General features: G+C 31.6%; 3 protein-coding genes across 4 annotated transcripts; 1 reads left to right on the forward strand and 2 right to left on the reverse strand.

Moving 5' to 3' along the window:
- On the forward strand, nucleotides 1–4,327 carry LOC109330338 (malonyl-CoA-acyl carrier protein transacylase, mitochondrial-like). Of its 2 annotated transcripts, XR_002105659.1 has the most exons (9): nucleotides 1–129; nucleotides 1,607–1,749; nucleotides 2,818–2,866; nucleotides 2,970–3,107; nucleotides 3,219–3,299; nucleotides 3,380–3,556; nucleotides 3,642–3,728; nucleotides 3,900–4,046; nucleotides 4,240–4,327. XR_002105659.1 is itself a non-coding variant. In XM_019564504.1 (8 exons), exons 1-8 carry the CDS (start codon nucleotides 46–48, stop codon nucleotides 3,960–3,962), a joined length of 822 nt encoding a protein of 273 aa, XP_019420049.1. In that variant the 5' UTR covers nucleotides 1–45; the 3' UTR covers nucleotides 3,963–4,327. The 2 variants fall into 2 exon arrangements, 1 of the variants encoding a protein (XP_019420049.1); XM_019564504.1 differs by having other exon boundaries at nucleotides 3,900–4,327.
- Nucleotides 5,619–6,633, reverse strand: LOC109329415. The gene is made up of 3 exons (XM_019563080.1): nucleotides 6,600–6,633; nucleotides 6,350–6,556; nucleotides 5,619–5,914 (listed from the first exon to the last, which is right to left on the reverse strand). The coding sequence occupies exons 1-3, from the start codon at nucleotides 6,631–6,633 to the stop codon at nucleotides 5,619–5,621; spliced, it is 537 nt and encodes a 178-aa protein (XP_019418625.1).
- Nucleotides 11,291–12,466, reverse strand: LOC109329416 (F-box/kelch-repeat protein At3g23880-like). The gene has a single exon (XM_019563081.1). The coding sequence runs from the start codon at nucleotides 12,431–12,433 to the stop codon at nucleotides 11,291–11,293; it is 1,143 nt and encodes a 380-aa protein (XP_019418626.1). The 5' UTR covers nucleotides 12,434–12,466.

Consider the following 25,582-nt stretch of genomic DNA (forward strand, 5'->3'; position numbering starts at 1 on the left):
TATACTTTTTTAAGATTTGACGTTTTTGATTGTGATTGCAAGTATATGTTTTGTGTATTTAGATTTGATCTTCTTGATATATGCATCAATGGGCCAAAGGAAAAGTTAGATTCAACAGTTATTAGCCAGGTATCCTTTTTTTTATATTCTTTATTTTTTTATATTTTTAGGCACATATTACCTAGGTGTTCCACTTCAATGCTTTAGTTAAGTACTGTAGAGAGGGGAGTTCTTGTTTCTCCTTTTGCTTTCAATGGCAAGTGTTATCTCATTGCAAATAAAATGATGAAAGTGTCATAGCTTGTTGTTTTTGTAGCACTCACCTTTTCACTACCGGAGAGGATACTTACTCGTTTTTTTGGGTATAAAGTTAACCAAATAGGCTATAATTTACCTTAGTTATATACGATATCTAGTCTCCATTCTATAATTATGTTAGTTGCACACTTTTACTGCAAATGACTCTCATCCTTCTACATTGTTCCCAAGAAGGATCTTAGAATCCTTTTTCTACATCCCAAAAGGACATGTAAAAATGTTTGATAATGTTTTGGTATTTCTTTGTTTTTATATATATAGCTTGTAATTTTGATTGATAATTAAATCGAAACCACCTGTAATTTATATTTACGTTGCTAATAGCTAACTATATATTCATTATATTGTTTATGATACTCTATCTTAGGAGCACATCTTCTGAACCATGGTATGTGCCACTCCAGTGTCATGAGTTGTGATTGTTCATAAAAAAAATTAATTTTTAAATTTTTAACTTAAATACATTTATTTCAACCAATCACAGCTTATGGCACATGGAGTGACATAAATTGTGGGACAGAAGATGTGATCCTTATATCTTCAGTTAGGAAAGAAACCTAGGACTGCTTTTACTTGGAAGTCAAAGAAAATATTAAGGAAGCGTGTCATCAAGTAAGACTGTTACTTTTGTGTTTTATGTGCTGCATAAACTAGTTTTCTGTAAATTTGCATGCTGTTTATGAATGGATGATTCATGCTTTCTAATCTAATATAGATAATTTAAAACTGAAGGTTACTCTAGTATACCAGAGTGTACTGTGTTATGGAGTTGGCTTATGTGCGTAATAATTGATTGAGACAATTTCAGTTTAATGATTGGACATTGTATAAATGGATATTGCTTCTTGTCTGATCACTTCAGTATCAAGCATAAAGACTGCTTTCAACCTGTGCCTCAAGCAATTATGTTTTACCCAATGAAAAATATCCAGTTGTCCTAAATTTTTAGCTATTAATTTTGAAAAGTAAGAAAAGAGCCAAGAAGCTATATCAAGTGTCACTATTTCTATGGGAACTACTTGATAATGAGGTTGAATCCCACCTAGGACACTTTACCTGCATTTTAGCCTACCATTCCCCTCCTCAATACCAGGTCCTAGACCTCCTGTTTAATCAAAATTTATAAAGTAGAAAAGAAAAAAAAAGAATTTAACAACTTTATTTGAAAAAATGATCTTGTTTTGGTTATGGTATTTTACTTTCATTGGTCCATTTTTCATGTAATTTATATTGCTTATAAAGATTGCTATAGAAGTAATGCTTGCCATCTGATTCTCTACTTCTTTAGCCTGCTATTTACGTCACAAGTCTTGCTGCTGTGGAGCTACTTCGTGTGCATGAGGGGGGCCAGCAGATTATCGATTCTGTTGATGTTACATGTGGTTTAAGCCTGGGAGAATATACTGCTCTGGCATTTGCTGGAGCTTTCAGGTGATTTGCCAAATAATGACTACTTTTTATTACAACGGATTTTCTATTGTTTTCCCATTCATCTAGTTGGGTTTTTTCATATGTTGCGGCATGTATCACTCAACTATAACACATGCAATGTTGCATGGGACCAAATATTGGGCGGTGAACTGTCAACAGGTGAATGGACTCAATGTAGCATATATGGGAAAGTTGCACTGGATGAGTGGACGGAGTAGACTAGATATGATTAGGAATAAATACACTGATTAAGTGGATGAGTGGACTAGATATGATTAGAAATGAATGCACTGATTAAGTGGATGAATGGACCGAGTAGAGTAGATATGATATCACCTGCCTGAGTTGATGATTGGTTCGAATTTAATTACACTGATTAAGTTATCCAAAATGTACCAGAATAGGACAATGGAGTGACATTGGTGCAAAATTTATATAACCAATGGTGCAAAAATAATAACTATAAGGGTAATACATACAATTCTTTTCCAGGGTGTGCATGTGCACAACCTGCCTTGTGTGTTGCTCCGCCATTGTCAAGTGGGGTATGGAGATGGTAGATGTATGCATCTTTACCATTACAAGCAAAGAGGCTGATTGCAGGATTTGAATTCATGACCTCTAAGATACAAGGCAAACAACTTTTCTGCTGCATCAAGACTGACCTTCTTTTTAGCCATGAAACCTATGTACCATAATATTGACCTACACCTCTATGTTGAAGTTAAGTGGCACCAGAGAAATGAAGTGGATATGTGTCAGGGACCCAACTTTGGATTTTATGAGTCTGAATATTAAATGTGAATTTTTTCATCTTACTTTAAATATGATGACAACTTCTTAAATGAATTTGTTGTTGCTAGCCTATGCCCTGTGGGAAATTACCGTCTATTAGAACCATTATTTGCCACCTTTCAGTATACATAGAATGGAGAATTACCTAAATTGTGTAATTTTAGAGATATAACTTGTGTGATTGAAATCCTTAGAGTGTTATTGTTTGAAGTTCATTTTTTTTCATAATTGGCATGCTATTAACTCGTTTATTTAATTTGATTGATTTCTAAGCTTTGAAGATGGACTCAAGTTGGTCAAGCTGAGAGGTGAAGCCATGCAGGTAAGCAAACTCTGCTAGTTGGTTTCTTTTCTGACATTATCAATTTTATTGATTGTAATTTGTATTTCTTGTGAATGACCTTTGTCCTTTATCCTTTATCCAGGATGCTTCCGATGCTGCTAAAAGTTCCATGGTTTCTGTGATAGGACTTGATTCTGAGAAGGTCCAGCAATTGTGTGATGCGGTCAATCAGGAAGTTCCTGAAGCTGAGAAGGTTCAGATTGCCAATTACTTATGTCCTGTAAGACTCTCCTCTATCAGTCTTTTAACAAGCCCAGAGGCCTAAATTCAGTCTTCTACTTCTAAACTTTATGATGAATAGCTTCTATGGAATGTTTTTTATTCTTGGTAGGGAAACTATGCCGTCTCTGGAGGCACTAAAGGAGTAGAAGTGCTGGAAAGCAAGGCAAAGTCTTTCAAGGCTCGAATGACTGTATGAATTTCGGTACCCTTGTCTTCTCTTTCCAGTGCCAACTTTCTTCCATGAAATAATGCCATTTCCCAACTTGGCAGGTGCGGCTAGCTGTTGCTGGAGCTTTTCACACTAGTTTTATGGAACCGGCTGTCTCAAGATTGGAAGCAGCATTGGCAGCAACAGAAATCAGAACCCCAAAAATACCAGTCATATCCAATGTGGATGCACAGCCACATGCAGATCCTGACACAATAAAGAAGATATTGGCCCGTCAGGTATGCCGGTGATACTTGTTTCTTTAATTCTGTTTATCATGAAGACATGATTCGAAAATAATTACATCTGTAATAAAATTCGCAGGTTACTTCACCTGTTCAGTGGGAAACAACGGTGAATACTCTTCTAACCAAGGGGATGAAGAAAGGTTATGAATTGGGACCCGGAAAGGTAGAAAACTTAGAATGCAAATACTAGTTATATGATAACCAATATTTTTGAATGGCCATTGGTCACTAACACTCTAAATCGAGTCGTCTAGTTTTACTAACCCGTAGCCAAAATTTGGGGCACAACAACCTGCTACTTTTTTCTATTTTGACTTATGTGGATTCTTTTCAGGTCATTGCTGGCATTCTCAAGAGAGTGGACAAAGCTGCTGTTATTGAAAATATAGGTGCTTGAGCAGGACCTTGCTCCTTCTGTGCCTTCCACTGATCACTTTTTTCATGAGAAGAAGTGGGTGCTCTAAATTGATATCACACATGAACTTGAAGCATTTGTAAGCAACCAGCAGCTACTGTCAGATTTGAGTGCCAATTTTGAAGTTAATATTTAATCGAATTGACAGAGTGAATTAGAATAGTGGTTGTACCTGGTGCCAGCATTTTTCGGTTTATGTAATCTTATTTATAATATCCACCTAATCAACTTTAGTGTGTTATGGAGTTAAGATCTATATACTTGTACCAAATGTAGCATTATTTATGTTCAATAAAACTTGGAAGAAACAATAGGCTCAGACAATTGTTAACTTGTTATTTGGATCACATTCCTGAAGAAATTTTCTAGAATCGATCCTCACGTTACTCTTTTATAGTTCTCCTATGCATGTTTATACGACAATAAAAAACATAAGGGATAATTTATTCTTCGTCAGACTTGAACTTTATCACTTATTTCTTGTATAATTGTTCAATAAGTGTCAAATTAGTAATTACTAACTATTTTACAAATTTTGATTCTTTTAATTGATCAATAATGTAGAAGTTAATTTTGTGATTTAATTTTTCCAAGTACTCTTCTTTAAGCCCTGTTTATTCACATACTAATTTATTGGTAATCTTGCCCAAACATTCATGAATCTTCTAGAGAAAGAAAAGTCAGTACAATCATTCATAAAAAACAAAATAATCATCACCTCCTTAGAAAGTGATATATATATTTTTTCATACTATCTCATGCCTTCTTCTGAATGTTCATTCTAGGAATTTAACATGACCTTAGACCAACATATTATTGGGGTAAAAAGTGATATATATATGTAAAAAATAGGGATGACAAAAAACCCGTACCTGTGGGTACCTGCAGGTAAAATCCGTACGAGCATGGGTACGGGTACCTGCGAATTTTACAAACGGGTTTTTTAAAATATCTGTAGTACGTACTGGAAGATATGGTATCCTGCACGCAGGTATCCGTTATTTATGTGGTTACTATATTACCTTTAATTAAAAAACATTACTCCGACCTTCATTTAACTATGTACATCTTTTCCTTTTACTTTATTTACATCTTTTATTGAATTTGGTGATGAAACATCCTACAAATATCATTACGTGTAGCAACACACATGTCTTGCAAAGAAATATATATTTTTTTTAAGGAAATAGTAACAAATCACACAAATAGAAAATTCCAATAAATTTAGCATTTTTGCTAAATGTTCAATCAAAAACGCACAAAATAATCAAGTTTCATCTCACGCAAAACATAATCGAAGTAGGAAGTTAGAAATTCATTAATAACATAGGAAACCCGCAAGTTCCCATTGTACCGCGACTGCCCAAAAACACTCACAAAAAACCCACGCGGTAAGATGCAGGTATAGATAATGATCTCATATTTTAAAACGGGTAGCGGATAACTATCACCGGTGTCAGTTGCCATCCCTAGGAAGAAAGTGTTATCATGTATCATTTTCCAATAGCCAAAAAGAATCATCCTGCCAATAAGAAAGAGTGACATACATTATGCATATTCTTCCCAGAAAATACACAAATTCTTAAAATGAGAAAACATGAGTAAATATTATTATGTGAGCTGTTAAGCTTCAAGAGTTCAAGTGTTTGGTGTCTGTCTCAATCTGTGAAGCTGATCAATCCAACAGTCCTCCGGAACCTCAGCAACCCAATCGGGAGCCACTCCACCAAACGACACTCCACACATTGCTTCCATCACCCTCGTGGCATTCTCCACTGTCAACGGTGCACTCCTCTGATTCTCCTCCTCACTGAACGCCCTACGAATCGAAGTCTCTCTCATCCTCTCTTCATCTTCTTCTCCTTCCTCTTCTTCATCGCTGATCTTTTGCTTAACGCTGTCGTTTAGATCCAGGTAAGAGATCCCGTTCTTTGCTACATTGTGATCGCAATAATGCTTTGTTTTGTGTAGAGAAGAAAATAGGATGAGAGAAGATAGAAAGAGTATCGATGGAAAGAAAGAAATGAGAAAATGAGTTCAATGTAATGGTTATTGTTTGGTAGAAAAGAAATATGAAAAAATTACAAGAAAGAGAAAATGTGTTTTACAAAAAACTCAAATTTTACCCTTTTAAATAATAATGATGATTTAATAAAGTTAAAGGTACTATTTGAAATTCAGAAAAAACTCTCCCTTTTACCCTTTCTTCTCACATGAGAGAAGAAAATAAAAGTCGGTGAGTTCCACCATTTTTATTTTCTTTCTCTCCTTACTCTTTCCTATCAAATGAGAGAAATATTTTATTTCTCCTTTAATTCTTTTTCCATTCTCTTTCTTTACTAATTCTCTCCAACCAAACAGAGGCTAACCATTTGGAAGCTGGTGGAACTCGACGTGGTGCTCTCCGTCCGAGTTGTCGTAGTTGTCTTCCACAGCTGATATCGGTTGGTAATGTTCCGGCGACTCATTGGAATTTGCGTCCGAATCACTTTCGTTTCCGTTTTTTGTGGATAGAAGAAAAAAATATGGATTTAATTTATAGAAACAACAGAATAATTGTTTCACTCTTTTTTCTCCTGAGAAAATGAAAAAAATAAGATTATGTACAGATTCATTTACCTTGGACAATATTAATGGAGGTAGGAGCATTCATTGCTGAATAGAGATTGAAAAATAGAGCAGAACTACAAAGTAAATAACATAATTTTAGTATTATGTGTTAAAAATGAGGTTGAGCCATTAATTAATCAAGAACTAAGAAAGATAAAGGAATGAGAAAGAGAGTTTAAACTGAATAATATTTCTCAATAATGAATTGCATGAATTACAAAGATTAGGGGAATACCCTTTATATACATCAACAATTAAAATAGAAAACAAAATCTGTTAACCAGATAATTGATTAACTCCGTTGATTAATTAATTATTGCATACAAAGTTCACATTAACAAACTAAACTAACTCACCAAGACAATCAATTAATTACAGTGTTAATGGATTAATTCTTATACAATTAATTAATTAACTATAGTATTAATCAATTAGCTCTTACAGAATCTCACGCATTCTAACATCCCCGCAAGCTGGAATGTATTAAGCATTCCAAGCTTGAAATAAGTGTGTTGGACATCATACATACTCTAATATCTTCTCTTGCAGGTGAGCGAATCTTGATATCTCAGTCTTGAAATATGAATGTGGTGAAACATTACTGACGCTTAACCACCATAGGTAGAAGCAACTTCATTCAAAGCTTAATCATCTATCTTGAGAGAAGCTTAACCAACCAAACCAATCATAATGGATGAAAGAGAGAAAATGGATCTTAATCTTAATCCTAATATGATGCTTTATGAAGAAAAAAATACACACTATAATAATGTTGTGTGTTTAATGAGAGAAATAGAGTAATAAAGAAAAGAAATAATCGAGGATAAAAGACGAAGAATAAGAAAAGAATGTAAAGATTCTTGGATATGATAAATTGGTCATAGTACTCCATTCTTGAAGAGTTGAACAATTCACGTCCCGCAAATTCCACTAAAAACCTTTGAACATAAAGAGGTGCTCCAATTGGTTGTAGCTCCTTCACATCAACCTTACCATCGTGTTCAACACAATCATTTCAAGCTTGGAATGATGGAGCCATAGGCGGAAGCTATCAAAATAATATGTATGCTCTAATACCATGTTAAAAATGTGGTATGAGCCATGGATGAAACTTCTTAATTAATCAAGAACTACGAAATATGAATGAATGAGAAAGAGAGCTTAAACTGAATAATATTTCTCATTAATGAATTGCTTGAATTATAAAGATTAGGAGAATACTCATTTATATATAATAACAATTAAAATAGAAAACAAAATCTGTTAACCAGATAATCGATTACCTCTGTTGATTAATTGATTATTGCATACAAAGTTCACATTAACAAACTTAACTAACTAACTAACTCAATTAATCGGTTAACTACAATGTTAATTGATTAACTCTTATACAATTAATCATTTAATTCTTATAGAATCTCACATATTCTAACATTATGACTTCTTAATACTATAAAAAGTTCTAAAAATTCCAATATTAGTTTTATACTCCAAATTTACATTATTAGTGAAATCTCATTAAACAACCAATCAAAAAAGTCTTACTATTACAAAAAAAAAATGGTTGGTTGAACAAGATAAGTTTTATCCTTTCATCACAATAAAAGCGAACACAAGGTCAAAACCCTATCACACAATTAATGTTTCGCTACAAAATAAAAAATTAACAAAATACGAACATAATTTTCTTAAACATTATATTTTTAGTAAATTACACTGACACTCATCAGTTTTAGTGAAATTACATAAACTACTATTCACTTTTTTATACCTATACTAACCCTCTAATTTTTATACTTTCATTATACTGACCACTCATGCATGAGAAATAAGTGTATTCTTTTAAAAAATGTGATAAATGAAATTAAATTAAACAAAACATGATATAATGTGGAGACAAGTCCAAATAATATACAAATCAATGTATCTTTATTATTTTTGGTTACAAAATGCATCAAAAATTCTAAAGAAATATTATTTAAATACTCTTATACTATATCGTAACGAACCAAAAATAATAATGATGTATTAGATCATATATTATTTGGACTTGTCACCATAATATACTATATTTTGTTTAACTAAATTGCATTTATCACATTTTTTGTTTAAAAAGATTACACTTATTTTTTCGTGTAAGGGTGATCAGTATAATGAAAGCATAAAAATTAGGGGGTTGTGTAGGTGTAAAAAATTAATAGATGATTTGTGTAATTTCTCTAAAACTTAGGAGGTGTCAGTATAATTTACTCTTATATTTTTATCTCGAAAGTGCCACATTTTAGTATTTTTCAGAAATGGTCGACTCCTAGGGTCATGTACATATTTGACGTATTTTTTTGGTTTCCCACAGGTATCTTCACACTGGAGGCAATCATGTTTGAGCCAGGAACATCCACAGATATGTGGGCTAACTCTCCTAACGGATATTTTTTCACGTGTTTAATTCACGTTCTACCATGATTACTAATTTTAAGTAGAAAAAAATATATACACCGACAACATAAGAAATATAAAATTTGTGTTATTACTGTATCATTTATCATTCAAATTTAATTACCATTGACTTTTTAAATATAAATAATACAATTAAATGATGGATAAATGTATAATTATATGTTGATAGTACATCAATATTATAATCCTATTTATATATATACAACATTACACACCAATAAAAAACTTTGCCTGTTGAATCAAATTACTCAAAATTAGACACTTAGACTTTTTTTCTTCACAAAACAACTATCTAGAAGGCTTATAGCCTTATATAAGGTAGTTCAACTCACAACAAACATGCCAAGCTCTTCATCTACCCTAGTAATCGGTGCTTTAAATTACAGTTTTGAGTATTGTGATTGTGATCATTTAACAATTGTTGTTGGGTTTATTCATGTGAAGTCTCACATTGGATATACGGGGAGGAGTGAAAGAGTTTATAAGAAGGAAAGACCCTTAGAGACTCCCCGGTCGCAGTCTGGTCCAATAATTGCAATATGGATTACAGCTATTGTGATGTGAATAATTTTGTTATTAAAAAAACATTTTTAAATTTGATGTAGTCCATTTGGAGAGATCCGTAATTCAAATTACTACATGGTGCATTATATGAAGCCAAAACAAATTGATTGCAAGGTTAATATTCTTTTAGACAAATTCTGATTAAGGAATTCTAGGCACATTCTGAGAACTGAATGCACAATCAATATCACAGCGAGTGACATGTCTATGTGCAATATTCATCACTAGCTCAGAAGCATTTTTGTCGTTTTTGTTAACTTTGAAAAGCATATAATAAACATGTTCTTAAAAAAGTATAAAGTGCACTTTTCACCAACAATAAATAAACACCCTCATAAATTGGTGCTTATATGTTTCAGAACCAGATTTAGACACATACACAGTAGCAAAGGATAGTCAAAGGGATGCAAATGGTTCAACTGTTCAAGTATTAAACAACTCAAAGCAAACACACCATCAGCATTTTCACTAAACAAAATATTTGCTTACTGTTTCTGCCATTATTAAAGATGTTCCTTTTTTTCCAGCTTGAAAGTGGATATGGAAGAATGTGATTAAGGGATAAAGAGTGGTTCAGTGTACGAGGCTCCTACTTAGTAAAGTTTAGGGAGAGTAGATGTACGCAACCTTATCTCTATAAGCAGAGAGACTGTTTTAAGGATTTCAATCTACAATCTCATAGTCACCAAACAACAACTTTACCATTGCATCAACCTAAGTCCTCTTATTTGCTTCAGGAATATGCACATAAAATGAATTATGCAATGATGAGGAATCAGTACAATAAAGTTGAAGTATCAGATCATTTTCATGTACAATTGACACTTGGGGGGTTTAACTAAATTGTAGGCGCAACAAAAACAAAGGAACAGAGATAACAGCTGCTAAACTGCTTTATTCTCTATACACTATACAGTCAAGTGCTTGTTACGTAGGCTGATGAATCAATTATGGACATGAGAGTCAGGGATTTTGCTAATGTGTCAGGGGCAATTAAGGAAGATGACAATGATAATTCAGTTAAAGGAACAAGACTAGTGATGGGTAATACGGAAACGAAGGATTGTAGGAAAAGTGCAAGGCTAAGGACAACCAAAACTCACCTGAACGATTTTTATTAGGGTTGGAAGTAATATAAAATAGAGTAGAGGCAAGAGAAGAAAGGCAAAAAATGTGTGATTGAATTCTTCTCTGTAGTCCCTTCTTCTCTGTTACTATTTCATTGTTTCATATATGGCTATTTCCTTTTCCATTAAAAATGACTTCTCAGCTTAGTTGATTAATGAAGATTTTCAGTGAAGGAAAAAATCTATGCTATGCAAGTGAGTAAGTTTGGTACTTTGGTGTCCAGGAAAAGAAATCCAATGCAAGCATGACTGAGTTTGGTGTTCAAGATAGGCTTGAAAGTTACAATCTGAAATACAGCAAGATCCATTCAAGGTAGAAACTGAACACACCATATCAATTGTCAAAAAAGGAGAATTTGCAAATCTTTCGTTAAATTATTAGGAAAATCATCTTCCAGCTCATAATCAATAAATAATTAAATACACTATTATCAAAACTATAGCTTTCCAACTATTAGAAATTGTAAATAGATAGAGAAACATTCCAATAAAATGGATAAACAATATTTAACAAAAATTCAGATAAGTAAGCTGTCATACAGGAACCTAATTTCAAATAGGTGAAATCAAACTTTCAAGGTAATCAATGTCATATATCCATTCTATGCTACTGGAAATTTTAGGACGAACAACTCTATTGTTTTTATAGTTGTACTTAATCGCCTGCAATTTACCAGAGTATCTAAGCGTTATGAGGATATCACCATTCTCATACAAGCGTAATGGTAATAGTTGTGAAACATGTAGCTTGAAACGAATTCGAAGATCTTGATAACTAACTTTCAGTAATTGAATCCAAGATAGAACTCCAGATTCCGTTGTTTTCCATACAACAAAATGAGTTCCCTTGTAATCATAAGAAAGACAAAGGCCGTCCCTCAAAACTCCAAGAGATAAAGATGGTTGGCTCACTGAAATTTCATCACTTGGACAAGGAAGCAATGATTGTGAGGCTGTTTCCTTTCCAAGATCAAGAGAAACAATTGCCAATTGTTTACAAGTATCAGAATTAGAGAGTGCCAACCAATTAAGAGTGCCATTGAAATGCACTCCATAATTGATACGAGGGATGGGAACAATAGGTAAACTTTGAACGGTTCTCCAACAACCATCACCCATTTTGTAAACTTTCACTTGGGTTGATTTTTCATTGCAAAGAACCACTACCACTTTGTACGTGTTAGTTACGTTATCATAGCCAAATCCAAACACGAACAAGGTAGTTAAATGAACACGAATAGATGGTGATTTTGTAGATCTTAACCTTGTGGCTGGATTCCAAAAGCGAACCCAAATTTGCTTTACTTGATATTTAGAGTAAATAGAGCCAATCAAACAGACCAATCCATTGCACGAACCAGCAAAGCGATATTTCGCTGAGTTTACTCGGTAAGAAGGATCTACAGGAACAATAGTGGTTGATGGCTTCTCAAATAAAGAACGCACTGCACATGGTTGGGCAAATATGTACTTATCATCATAAAGTTTTGACTTAACAATGATGTTAGTACATTTTGATGATCTTTGAAGGTGGAGTTTAACGAAACTTGGATCAGAGATTAAGAATTTCCAAGACTTGCATACAGCCCTTGATTGAAGGAGGTATTTGACTGGCAGCCATGAGAGGATTTCAAATATGATTTCATCGTAAAGGATTGGTAGATGAGCTCTGTGTTGACGGAAGGGATGCTCCATGTTGGCGTGGCTGAGTTTAGGTTAAAATTTGAATCCCTGTTCAAAAGAGGCCATATAACTGGTTAAACAGTATTACTACCCGACCTCATCCTTTGAATAAAGAACTAATCATTGGTGCATGACTGTTCCTTCCTTCCAACATGTGTCACTTCTGAACCCCTGACCTTTCCGTTAGCAGAACCTTACACTACTACCTTGCTAACTAGTTAAACAGTATGCCGACCAGTTAAGAATTATAAATAATTAATTATAAGTAAATATCACATAATGATGCAATCACCATTGTACTATGTTATTATACAGTGGAAATCATGGTAAATATGCTATTTATTTCTACTTTGACAATCCTGAAAACAGATAAAAATCCAAAATTTCATATTTAGTTACAATTACACAGGTCTAATTTTAGTACTGTGATTTTACAAAAAAATTCATTCCCAGTATCCATTATTATTATTAAAAGTTTAAAACTAAAAGAGAAATAAACAAATAAAATAAAATTAACATTGAGAAAAAGAAGAACACTTTTGAAAAAAACGAGAGGCCAAAGAGACAAGTAGGGGGTTTAAGAATTTGAGGTGTTCTGAAAATAAAGTTCATACCACAAATAGTGATCATAGTAAGAGAAAACAATGTTACCTTGTGATGATGAGAAGCAGAGGGCGCTGGGCAAAGATTAATGTTTCCCTAATTCTCTTGTAAAACTGGAAACAAAGTGTTTTACTTTTTGTTTGGTAACACTAGGCTGTAATAATATATATACGAGTATGACTGCGTAGTTTCAATTAAAAAAAGTGAAAAAACGTAGTACTACTATACGATTATATACATAAATATTAATTATATAGATGTATAGTCCCATTTTGATAGACATTACTCCCAAGAATCCAATCTAATATGATATTAGTATATCTTATCCAGAATGGTGTACAAATTTATAGACCCCATGAGAAATTTATATATGAGGTAGTTTAAAATAATTCATCAATTATCATTCAAAATTTTAGATGTAAAATTTATCTATAATATATGAAATTCATATGTATACATTTCGTTCATTCAATTAGAGTTTTAATATTATGGTATAAATTAATAACTTGAAGCTTTTTATATTAATTTTATATAAAATCTTTAAGATTGGAACCTAAATTAAAAAGTTAGGGTTTTAAATTCAAATGATAACTTCTTTCGTTTTGTTGTTAGTTCAAATAGATCAGATATCTTTTTCCTAGGTAATATTGGATTCATATTTTGTAGGAATTATTGGTTTTATGATTAGAGAAATTTGAAAATTCTAATTCATCTTTAAATTAAAATCTTTGAGATTAAAAAATAAAATATTCTTGTACTATTTTCTCTCTCTTATTAATTATACTTTCAAGATTATATTCATCAAGTTATTGAGGTGTCTAATTACTATTTAACAAAAAAACTCTTGCCACATTAGCAATGGACATATGTCAATACCAACTCTTGTCATATTAGTAAGTGACACATGTCAATACCTTATGCAAAATTTTCCTCTAAAAAGTTCTCTACTTCTTATTGTGCAACCTCACCTTACACATAAGATGAAAAATTGTCTTTACTATTTGTTTCAATTTAACATAATAACTCATTATTTTTCTCTCACACTTTTTTCTATTCTTCCATATCTTTCTCTCACATTTTATTCTAAAGCATAAAATCATCTATCTACTTTTTACTCCCTCATTTCATCACTTTTCCTATCTTCCACCAATTTTTTATCTTCTTGGTTATTATTCTTCTTCCATTTTATTTCACCCTTGATGTCTCTTATTGGTGGTTCACCCTTGAAGTATTATTGTATGTTAGTTTTCTATATATTTGTGTATCTAATATTTTGTTTGTAGAATTTTCTACTAAAAGTAATCATTATTTTAACAAAGAGCATATGGATTGTCTTTACCAGGTTATAATATAATTGTTGAAAATGACATATGGATTGTCTATACCAGGTGTTAATATAATTTTTTATCTTCTTGGTTCTTATTATTCTTCCTTTTCATTTCACCTTTGATGTCTCTTATTGTTGATTCACCCTTGAAGCATTGTTGTAGCTTAGTTTTTTATATATTTGTGTATCTAATATTTTGTTTGTAGAATTTTCTACTAAAAGTAATCATTATTTTAACAAAGATCATATGAATTATCTTTACCAAATTGTAATATAATTGTTGAAAATTGTGTAGACAATGATAGATGATACAGAGGAAGAAACAAGATAATACCCATGACAATTTGGTATTTTGATTATTTTCCTTTCAATTTATAAATAAATAATTGTGTAAAAATAAACACTAGAGAATGTATTATATGTTATTTTACCTAAACTAGAGCAAGAAATTGTATGTGTTTTAATAGTCACTTTGATATTATTTTGATACATTTTGTGATAATATCATTTTTCCTGTGTTTAATATCATTTTATGATGTATAAAAATTTGTATTTTGATTTAAGATTATATTTTTTTATTATATAGTTTAGTTTGTATTATATTGTACTTAAGACTTTCAATTTGATCCCTTAGAAAATTGATTCAAGATCACAACTGTAATTGAATCAATCATCTAAGATGGATAATTATGCAATTTAAGGTATGTTATTATTTGTATTTATTTGAGGAGAGAGATTTTATGTCGTGTGCAAATTTGCTTAATTAATATTTTCACTATGTTATGAAACATTTATTGGTCAATCATTACACAACGTTATATAATATTAAAGTGCAATTATTATAATATTTGAATTGCAACAGTGTAATAATATATTTTTATAAAATTCAAATTATAAAAAAAGGAATTTTAACCATCAAATTTATAATTTTAATATATATGTTTGTAATTTTAAATTTTCTTCTATTAGTTCTGAAAGTACCAGCTATATTTTTAGCTAATAAATAATTTGATATTTTACACCAAAAATAGAATAATAATATTAGAAAAATGACTAATCCAAATATTAGTATAATTCAAATTAAAGTTATTTTTGATTCCTTAATTTTAGATATTGCTCATTATAGATATAAACGTATAATCAATATTTTAATTACGTTATGAAATATTTATTGTTCATGTAGGTTATTTTAAAATTTATTTAATTAATATTTTCACTATGTTATGAAACATTTATTGGTCATGTACGTTATTTTAAAATTTATTTAATATGAAATTAATAAAACGTTTAGCAAATTAACTTCTTCCGTACACACACGGTTACGATGCATCCATTATATTAAGAAACATTAATATGCAGTTGTTACGTTGTATAATATTAAAGTACAATCATTATATAACGACATATAATATAAAAGTATAATCATTATAATATATGAATTGTAACAATGTAATAATATGTTTTCATAAAATTTGAATTGTAAAAAAGACTTGTAACCATACAATTGTAACAGAGAAAATTTATAAATTTTAATATATATTTATTATGTTGCTGTTTGAAACTATATATATATATATATATATATATATATATAATATTATGATGATTTAATCAAATATATACATAACTTATGCTATTTTTGTTTATTATATGCATGAGCATATTTAATTTGTAACTATAGTGTGATATTAAATTTGTTAATTATGAAAGTGACCAAATCTGAAAGTTTTAATTCTAAATTGTATTTTTTTAATGGACTCATATTGTTTTTATTTTGTCTGGAATTTATTTTGAATTAGTTGATACAATATGTTGTCAAATTAACCTCTATTGTGTAAATTGATTTGATTACAAATTACATAGATGTTAATATGATATTATTTATGTGAATTATGATCGGTCAAAAAGAAGACATAATTTGGTCACATATTAAGATAATTGTGATGATAAATATGTAACAAATATAATTTTTTTTCATGTGAATAATAGTCGGTTCAAAAGAAAACTATTATTTGACAAAACTAATTGTTAATATTTGATAATTACATTGAGAGTACTACTTATAAATTAATTTCTCAATCCAAAGACTAGAAATTGATGTTGTATTGTGTATCTTGTAATGAGTCTATTATGTGAACATGTCTTGTTGTATATATTATATGACTTGTTTTTTGATACTACCAAATGTATCCTCTCACCTTATGGGTAAGGAACTAATCCCTTTCGGGGTTTGTGGCTATCCTTCCCAACAAGTGTCGCTTCTAGGAATTGAATCATTGACCTTTTGGTCATCCCAGAGATCTAGCAGGACCTTACACTTCTAAATCAATATCTTGTTGGTATATTACATGACTTGTTTGTTTAAATATGATTATGTTATTAATTATTTTTCTATGGATTTAGTGTCTGTTACTACTAATTCAAATATTTCCGCTCAAGCTAATAGTACCCCAATGTTGAATGGGAAATCTTTTAAGGTCTCGAAAGAAGCCGTAGAAATTATTCTTGGCTGTATGGATTTAGATCTAACACCTCATATGGAGAAATCCATCTCTACACCGGATAATCTCGATGAAGTTAAAATTGAGAAATGAGAATGCTCTAACCTATTGTGACTAATGATTAAGAAACACTCTATTATAGAAGCCTTTCAGGGCTCTATTTCTGAGGGTCAAAGTGCAAGGAAGTTCCTTAAAGAAATAAAACAATACTTTGCCAAAAATGAAAAGGCAGAGACAAGTAGCCTTTTGTCTAAACTGATCTCCATGAAGTATAAAGGCATAAGGAATATAAGAGATTTTGTTATGGAGATGTCTAATCTTGCATCAAAACTCAAGTCATTTAAGTTAGAGCTTGATGATGACTTGCTCGTGTACTTGGTTTGGATCTCACTTCCTACAAACTCTAGGCAATTTAAAGTGAGTTATAACACTCATAAGGATAAGTGGCTCCTCAATGAGCTTATATCTCATCGTGTGCAAGATGAAGAGAGAATGCATATAGATGAAAGTGCTCACTTATCTATGACCTCTCAAAATTAGAAAATAAAGAACAATAAGGGTGTCACAAAAGAGCCTTCTCATCAAAATAAAATGAAGAATGAAGAGGAATTTACCTACTACTTCTATAAGAAGCAATGACACATGAAGAAAGAGTGTCCTAAATGTGCCACATTGCGTGTTCATAAAGGGTTTTTTTTATGGTGTCGATAGTCAAGTGATAATGAAAGATTCATCTTTATGAGTAATGCCAAAATGGTTGCAGTTGAGGCTATTGGAACTTTTAGATTACATTTCAGAACTAATTTTCATTTGGATTTATTTGAGACACTTGTTGTGATGTCTTTTAGGCAGAATTTAACTAGTATTTCCAGCTTGAACAAATTTGGTTTTTCTTGTTTCTTTGGAAATAATAAAGTTAGTCTCTATCAAAATTCAAATGTTGTTCGTTCTAGTTCTTTAATTGATAATATGTACATGCTTGATATTTTTAGTTCCAATAATGAAATACTGCAAACCAATTCAAGTGGTATAAAACGTTAATTAAAAGAGAATTCAACCACCTTATGGCACTAACGTTTAGGTCATACATCTAAATAAAGAATTTAAAGACTTGTGTCAGATGAAATTCTTGACCCTTTAGATTTATCAGACTTTGAAGTATGTGTTGAGTGCATAAAGGGAAATAAACAAACAAAAGGAAGTTAGGTGTCGGAAGAGCTAAATATGTCTTAGAACTAATACATACAGTATATGTGGTACATTCTCTATGGCTTCTTGGAATGGACAACATTAAATTATTATGTCCATAGACGATTAATCTAGGTACGATTACCTATATCTTATACATGAGAAGTCCCAACCCTTGGATGTTTTCAAGTCTGAATTTGAACTTCAACTTGGAAAGAAATTAAGGCTGTCAAATTTGACTGTGGTAGTAAATATTATGACAGATATGTCGAATCAAGTGAGCAATGTCTAAGGCCCTTTGGACTTTTCCTTAGAGAGTGTGCAATACACTATGCCAGACAAACCTAACATGAATGATGTTGTTGAGCGACAAAACTAAACTCTTAAGGATATGGTGAGAAGTATGATTAGTCATTCTTCCTTATTAGAGTCTCTTCGGGGAAGCTTTAAAGACCGTGATTTACATCCTTAATAGGGTGTCAAGTAAAACATTTAACAAAACCGCGTATGAGCTTTGGACTGGTAAAAGACAAAGTTTTAAACACTTAGCCTTTGGGGTTGTCGAGCTGAGGCGCAGCCTTATAGGTCACATGAAAGAAAACTAGACTAAAGAACAATTAGTTGTTATTTTGTTAGCTATATTAAGCGCTTTCGAGGCTATAAGTTTTATGATTCCACTTCGAGACTTTTCTTTGATATGGGAAATACAAGATTTCTTAAGGAATTTGAGTTTGGGAAGAAAGAGAACATAAGAAATATTGTCTTTGAGTAAGAATCTGTCACTAACAGTGAAAAAGTTCTTGTGCCTATTACTATTCAAGGAACAACTTCAATGATAGAATATAATGTTCAGAATAATATTCCTGGCAATATTCCAGAACAAGACAACATTAAGGTTCTCCCTCAAGTACCTACAGAGAAAATTCAACAACCTTAAGATGTGGAAGTGCCATTGAGGAGATCCACTAGAGAGAGGAGAAATGCAATCTCTGATGAGTATATTGTATTTCTTCAAGAACATGAGGAAGGAATCGGGTTAACAAAGGATGATCCATTCAACTTCTATCAAGCCCTGGAAAGTTCTAACTCTCAAAATGGATTGACGCCATGAAAGATGAGATGAAGTCTATACATGATAATAATGTTTTAGATCTTGTCGGATTACCTGAAGGTGCGAAACCTATTAGTTGCAAATGGATATTTAAAACCAAGAATGATTTGAAGAGTAATATTGATAGATATAAAGTTCGTCTAGTTGCTAAATACTACACTAAGAAAGAAGGCATTACCTATAAAGAAACCTCGTCTGTGGTATCTTCAAAAGATTCTTTTAGAATAAAATTGGCACTAATAGCTCATATTGATTTAGAGCTCCATCAGATAGATGTCAAGATTGTGTTTCTAAATGGTGACATTGAAGAAATGATCTATATGATGCAACTAGAAAATTTTGTTTCAATTGGCTCAAAGGCTACGATATGTAAATTAAAGAAATCCATCAACGGCCTTAACAAGCTTCTCGTCAATGGTATTACAAGTTCCATCAAGTTATTACCTCATATGGTTTTGGAACAAATAAAGTTTATGATTGTGTATCACATGTTCAGTAGGAGTAAACTTATATTTCTGTATTATATGTCAATAATACACTGCTTGCCAGCAGTGATATGAGACTATTGCATGAGACTAAGAGATTTCTAACGAAGAATTTAGAAATGAAAGATCTTGTGGAAGCTTCTTTTATGTTAGGTATTCACATACTAAGAGATTTCTCTCAATGTATCCTAAGGTTATCACAAGAGAGCTACATTCTTAAAGTCCTAGACAGATTCAACATAAAAGATAGTAAACTAGGAGATATTTGAGCAATCCTGGAATACATCACTAGATGACTATCAAACTTGTTATGTGTTACTTGTAAAGAACAATGGAATGCATTCTCACTTATCGGAGGTCTGAGAATTTAGAGATCATTGGGTACTCTGACTCTGATTTTTCATAATGTAAAGACAATATACACTCCAAGTTTGGATATGTCTTTATGTTGGCTAGAACTGTTATCTCTTGGAAGTATGCTAAACAAACACCACTCATAGCTCCTTCAACCATGGTTGTAGAGATCATGGCTTGTTTTGAGACATTAAACATGACATATGGTTGCAGAATTTTGTCACTGACTCACATGTAGTCCATGACATTGAAAGATCATTGAGAATTTATTGTGACAACAAATCCACAGTTCTTTACTCCAACAATAATAGGAGTTCTACAAAGTCAAAATTTATTGACATCAAGTTTCTGGTTGTTAAAGAAATTGTTCAAAATAAACAAATTTCGATAGAACATATATGGCCAAATTTTATGCTAGCTGATCCATTGATTAAGGGTTTGGTACCTAATGTATTTCATTAGCACATTTCTTGTAAGGGTGTTGTTCCAAGATACCTTAGTTCAGTGGGAGTCAATATGTTTTATGGTTTACTTTGAACATCTTATATAGTTTTATATATAATAAAGTTGATGATTTATTATTCTATTTTGAACTTGTGGGTTTTTGTTTGTAATTATTGTGTTACAATTAATGATTCTGGATTGATCTCACTAAAAACTAAAGAATGACCAATGAGAAATAAAAATGTTTGAGAACATATTGCATGAAATTTCCATGTTACTCGTCCATATTTGATATATGTCATTAAGTATATTAATATGGTGATCATTGTCGTCGAGTCACACTTGATTGTGATAAAGGACGTCGTGTTCTATAGTTGATATATAAGACGGACCAGGTTTTATAAAGGAGAATTCTAGATATCAATAACATACAAATGTGTGCCTAAAGGATATATGTGATATAATTGTTTTCGGAAAAAAAATATGAAGTTTCCTAGTGGAAGATTGTTAGAAATTTATAATTTACAATTAATGTGTGCAACATATTTTTGATACAATTATATTAGCTATTTATTTGAGGGTTCAAAACAAGTGATCTTATTCTAACAACTCATAGGACTTCTAAAACTAATAACAGATACAAGTTTAATAAGTGAATACCCAAATGTTTGACTTGTAGGGATAATGGGAACAGTTATGGTCCCAAGATATTAAATCACAAATAGTTTTCCATTCATGACATCAGAGAGAAAATGAAGGTCCTTGAGAAATTTAGGATTTGGTTGAGGAAGACCACCATACTAAAACTCTCTAAAGACATACCAAAAAAGAAGTATATTTGAGAACAAGATTCAAGTATATGTTTGCAATAAAGAAAATCAGCTTTAATAAAGATTCAGGTAGTGTTCACAATAAATAAAGTCAGATGTAATAAAGATTCAAGTATGTATTCACAATCATAAGAAAATGAAAATAATAGTAAATCAGCTGTAATAAAGAAGAAATATTATTTGGTAAATCACCTGAAAGCTCTAGCAAATGCGAGAGAAATATACTCTCACATGCTTAAACCACATGTAACATCAATTAGAGGTGGCAAAATTATCCACAATTTATCCAAATCCATTCATTAAAGCTAATGAATTTAAATGGATATAATCCAATGAATAGTGTTGATAATGGATTAATTCAAATCCATTCATTGTATCCAATGAATATCCATGTATATATCCATTTGGATGGATAGCCAATCCATCCAATTATTTTTCCTTCAAAAAATGATGTTTTTTGTTTTTCAATTTCATTTAATATTTAAGAAAATTAAATTCAAGCAAATCTATGAATTATTCTCACTCTCACTTTTAATATTTTATTAAATTGATATCAATTATAGGACATGTGTATGTAGTTAGTTTTAAAATTTTAGTCTCAAGTACATAAATATATAACTATGAGAAAAAATGTATGCAGTGATAGTGTATGAGTTTTACACACAATTACTGCAACATCCACAATTTATATTTAAAATCATTATTGACTCTTCAAAAATAGTAATCCAAATGAATGGGGATGATGTAGTGATTATGTATAAATATTTACACTAATAGTGCATGGATATTATACTCTATAAGTATTTGTTAAAAACATTATGCGTAAAACCTTAAACATCATATACTTGTAGAATATTGTAAAAACAATTTTTTTTAAAGTTCAATAAATCAACTTTTTAGTAAAAACATATTTAATTTTTATTTTATTTTTAAAATTGTTTTCTAAATGATTTTAAAAGTGCTATTTTAAAAGGTGATTTAATTTTTTTATTTATTAAGATAGTATTGTTTAAAATAATGATTTTCTTCGATAGTGTTTGTTTTTAGTTCCACTAAAAAAATCAAATGGATTGAATATCCATCCATCCAAATCCATGAAAATGGAGTTATGGATGGATTAGAATCCATCCATTAAGTTTGGATTTGGATGTATTTGATAACTTAAAACAGTTAAACTGAATTTATATGAATTGATGGATGACTTTCTATTCATCCATTAGCATCCAAATCCAAATCCATCCATTTGTCACCCTTAACATCAATGGAATCGAAATCTGCTGGCTCTTCTCACACACACAAAGTAGCTCCACAACATGGAACTACACTAGTTTATTTTATACATGTGAAGAATGGAAATGCATGCATGTGACTTTTTGACGCATGTGGTTTCTTAATGCATGATATTGCTTTTAAAAATACAATTTATGACACACATGATTTGGAATCCATGAAGGTAACTATTAAATGCTTGAAGATGTATGAAGTGATTTTATATGATAACGAATGAGTAAATTTAAGATGGTTAGATGGTTGCATTATATGATAATGCATGAAATACAATGTTTTAACAATATTTTTTTATGAATGCATGACTAAATGAATAAGTAGATGAATGTCTGAATAGTGATTTTAAGTATATACATGTAAGAATAATATATTTTTTGGAATGAATGTATGGATGGAATGATGAATGTTTGAATGATGTATTTTTGAATGAATGGATGTATGAATGTCTGAATGATATATTTTTAGTTTTTTTGGATGAATGTTTGAATGATGTATTTTTTATTTTTTATTTTGATTGAACATAGGAATGGATGAATGCATATTGAAATGAATGATAATTTTTTGAATGCATGCATGAATGAATTAATAATTGAGTGAATGAATGCATGAGTAGGTGAGTGATAATGCAAAATACATGCCCCTTAGGATAATGGATCCTATTTTTGGATAGTTTAGTCATCACTACAAGATATAGAATGTCATGATGGATTGACGTTTGTCATATAGTTCAGGCTAACCTAGGGTAAATATGGGCTACCTAGGTTTTACTATGATGGAAAATACCCTCGGGATGATGGATCCTTCCAAGGGTACTTTATTTTGCATGTAGATGAAATGTGCCTATGCTATGGGGACACCAATGTGCAATAATATTGTTGGAAATTTTCCATGAATAATCCTTAGATTGAATGCGGAAATCCTAATGATCAGGGCTTTGTTCCTATAACAAAGTGTTTATGTCCATACATAAACCCAAATGGAACAACCCTGATCTAGACCGAAGAAACCCTAATTAATTTTATAGTGAAGAAGAAAAGCATACCTTGATTAGCCATTTTGAATTTCGAAGGTATGTGGGTATGATGATCTTCCAGATGATAGAGCCTGATGATTTTCCCTAGGGGAATGAGAAAGCCTAGGAGAGCTTATTTGATCTGATGGAGAGAGTGTACCTTATGGAATTGTGATGGATTTTTATGTCCTTATGGATAACTCCTCACAATTCACCTTTATTCTCATCAGCCTAGTCAACAAAACCTGTTGCTCTACAAATGGGGACCATAACCCATAAAAGTAATCGTAGCAATTACTCCTTAAGTTGCAATAATTCTAATTCAGTCCCTTCATCAAATCAGAAATTGCCTGAATGTATCTACACTTATAATATTTCATAACACATATGCCCTTAGCCACCAAATTAATTACTGAAGACCATTTTATATTTGGCTAATTAAATAATGGCCATAACACAATTATAGAATTATATTTGTGACCTATAAATTGTCAGAAATTCTAACAAAGTCCCACTGGTCACATATATGATTCACCATACGTGTTATCCTTATTGAGCGCTTAAATATTGCCATTATGACTCAGACATACTAAAATTATCCCGTCCATTAGTCCTGTCTCCATATCGAATCACAGTGAATTTCGCCATATTAATCATGACTAATTCAACAATGATCACCAACATTGACACAACTAAATGACATAGATTCAACATGAAATGTGTAGCATGAAAATCACATGAATATGATATGTACACGTCCATTTTCAACTGGTCCTACTTAACTTTAATGAGATCCTTAATAATAACATAAAACCTTATTGTACAAAGTATAAAGACAGAATACCAAACTGAATGATTAATCAACTGAAGTTTGAATACAAAGTATCCATACATAATACTGAAATTACATAGAACATAATAAGGTGTACACATTCTAACTCCCACTAAACCAAAAAATCCTGACATTGTGGAACACCCATGTGAGCAATATGCTCATGAAAGACCTTGGGTGTGATAGCTTTTGTAAGAGGATCCACAATCATGGAGTTAGTGCCTAAGTGTTCTATGGAAATCTGTCCACTTTCTACTTTCTCCTTAACAACTAGGAACTTAATGTCGATGTGTTTCGACTTTGCTGAACTCCTATTGTTGTTGGAGAACAACACGGCTGACCTATTGTCACAATATAACTTTAGTGGTCTTTCAATTCCTTCCACAATCTGCAGCCCAGTGACAAAATTTCTCAGCCATGTTGACTGATGTGATGCCTCATAACATGTTATATATTCACCTGCCATGGTGGATGAAGCCACAAGAGTTTACTTGGTAGAGCGCCAAGAAATTGCACCACCAGCGAACAGATAAACATAGCCCGAAGTGGATCATCTACTATATTGGCATCCCGCAAAATCAGAGTCAGAATACCCAATGATCTCTAATTGGTCTGATCTCCTATATGTGAGCATATAATATTTTGTTCCCTTTAAGTACCTCATGACCCTTTTGGCTGCTTTCCAATGATCCATTCTTGGATTACTCATATATCTGCCTAAAACCCCAACTATGAACGCTATATCCGGACGCGTACAAACTTGAGCATACATAAGACTCCCTACAGCTGATGCAAAATGGATCTTTTGCATTTCCAGAATTTCCAGATTTCCTTTAGGGCATTGATTAAGACTAAGTTTGTCCCCCTTAGCAACTAGAGTATCCATTAGTTTACAATCTTGCATGCCATATCTTTTAAGTACCTTTTCTATATAGCTTTTTTGTGATAATCCAAGAATACCCCAGGACCTGTCTCGGTATATCTGAATTCCTAATACAAATGAAGCTTCACCAAGATTTTTCATTTCAAAATTATTGGATAGAAATTTCTTGGTTTCTAACAAGGTACCCACATCATTAGTGACAAGCAGTATGTCATCCACATACAAGAGCAAGAAAATAATATTTGCTCCCACTAAACTTGTGATACACACAATCCTCGACTGAATTCATCTCCAAACCAAAAGA

The sequence above is a fragment of the Lupinus angustifolius genome, chromosome LG16 (genome assembly GCF_001865875.1).
Source record: "Lupinus angustifolius cultivar Tanjil chromosome LG16, LupAngTanjil_v1.0, whole genome shotgun sequence".
Lineage (NCBI taxonomy): Eukaryota > Viridiplantae > Streptophyta > Magnoliopsida > Fabales > Fabaceae > Lupinus > Lupinus angustifolius.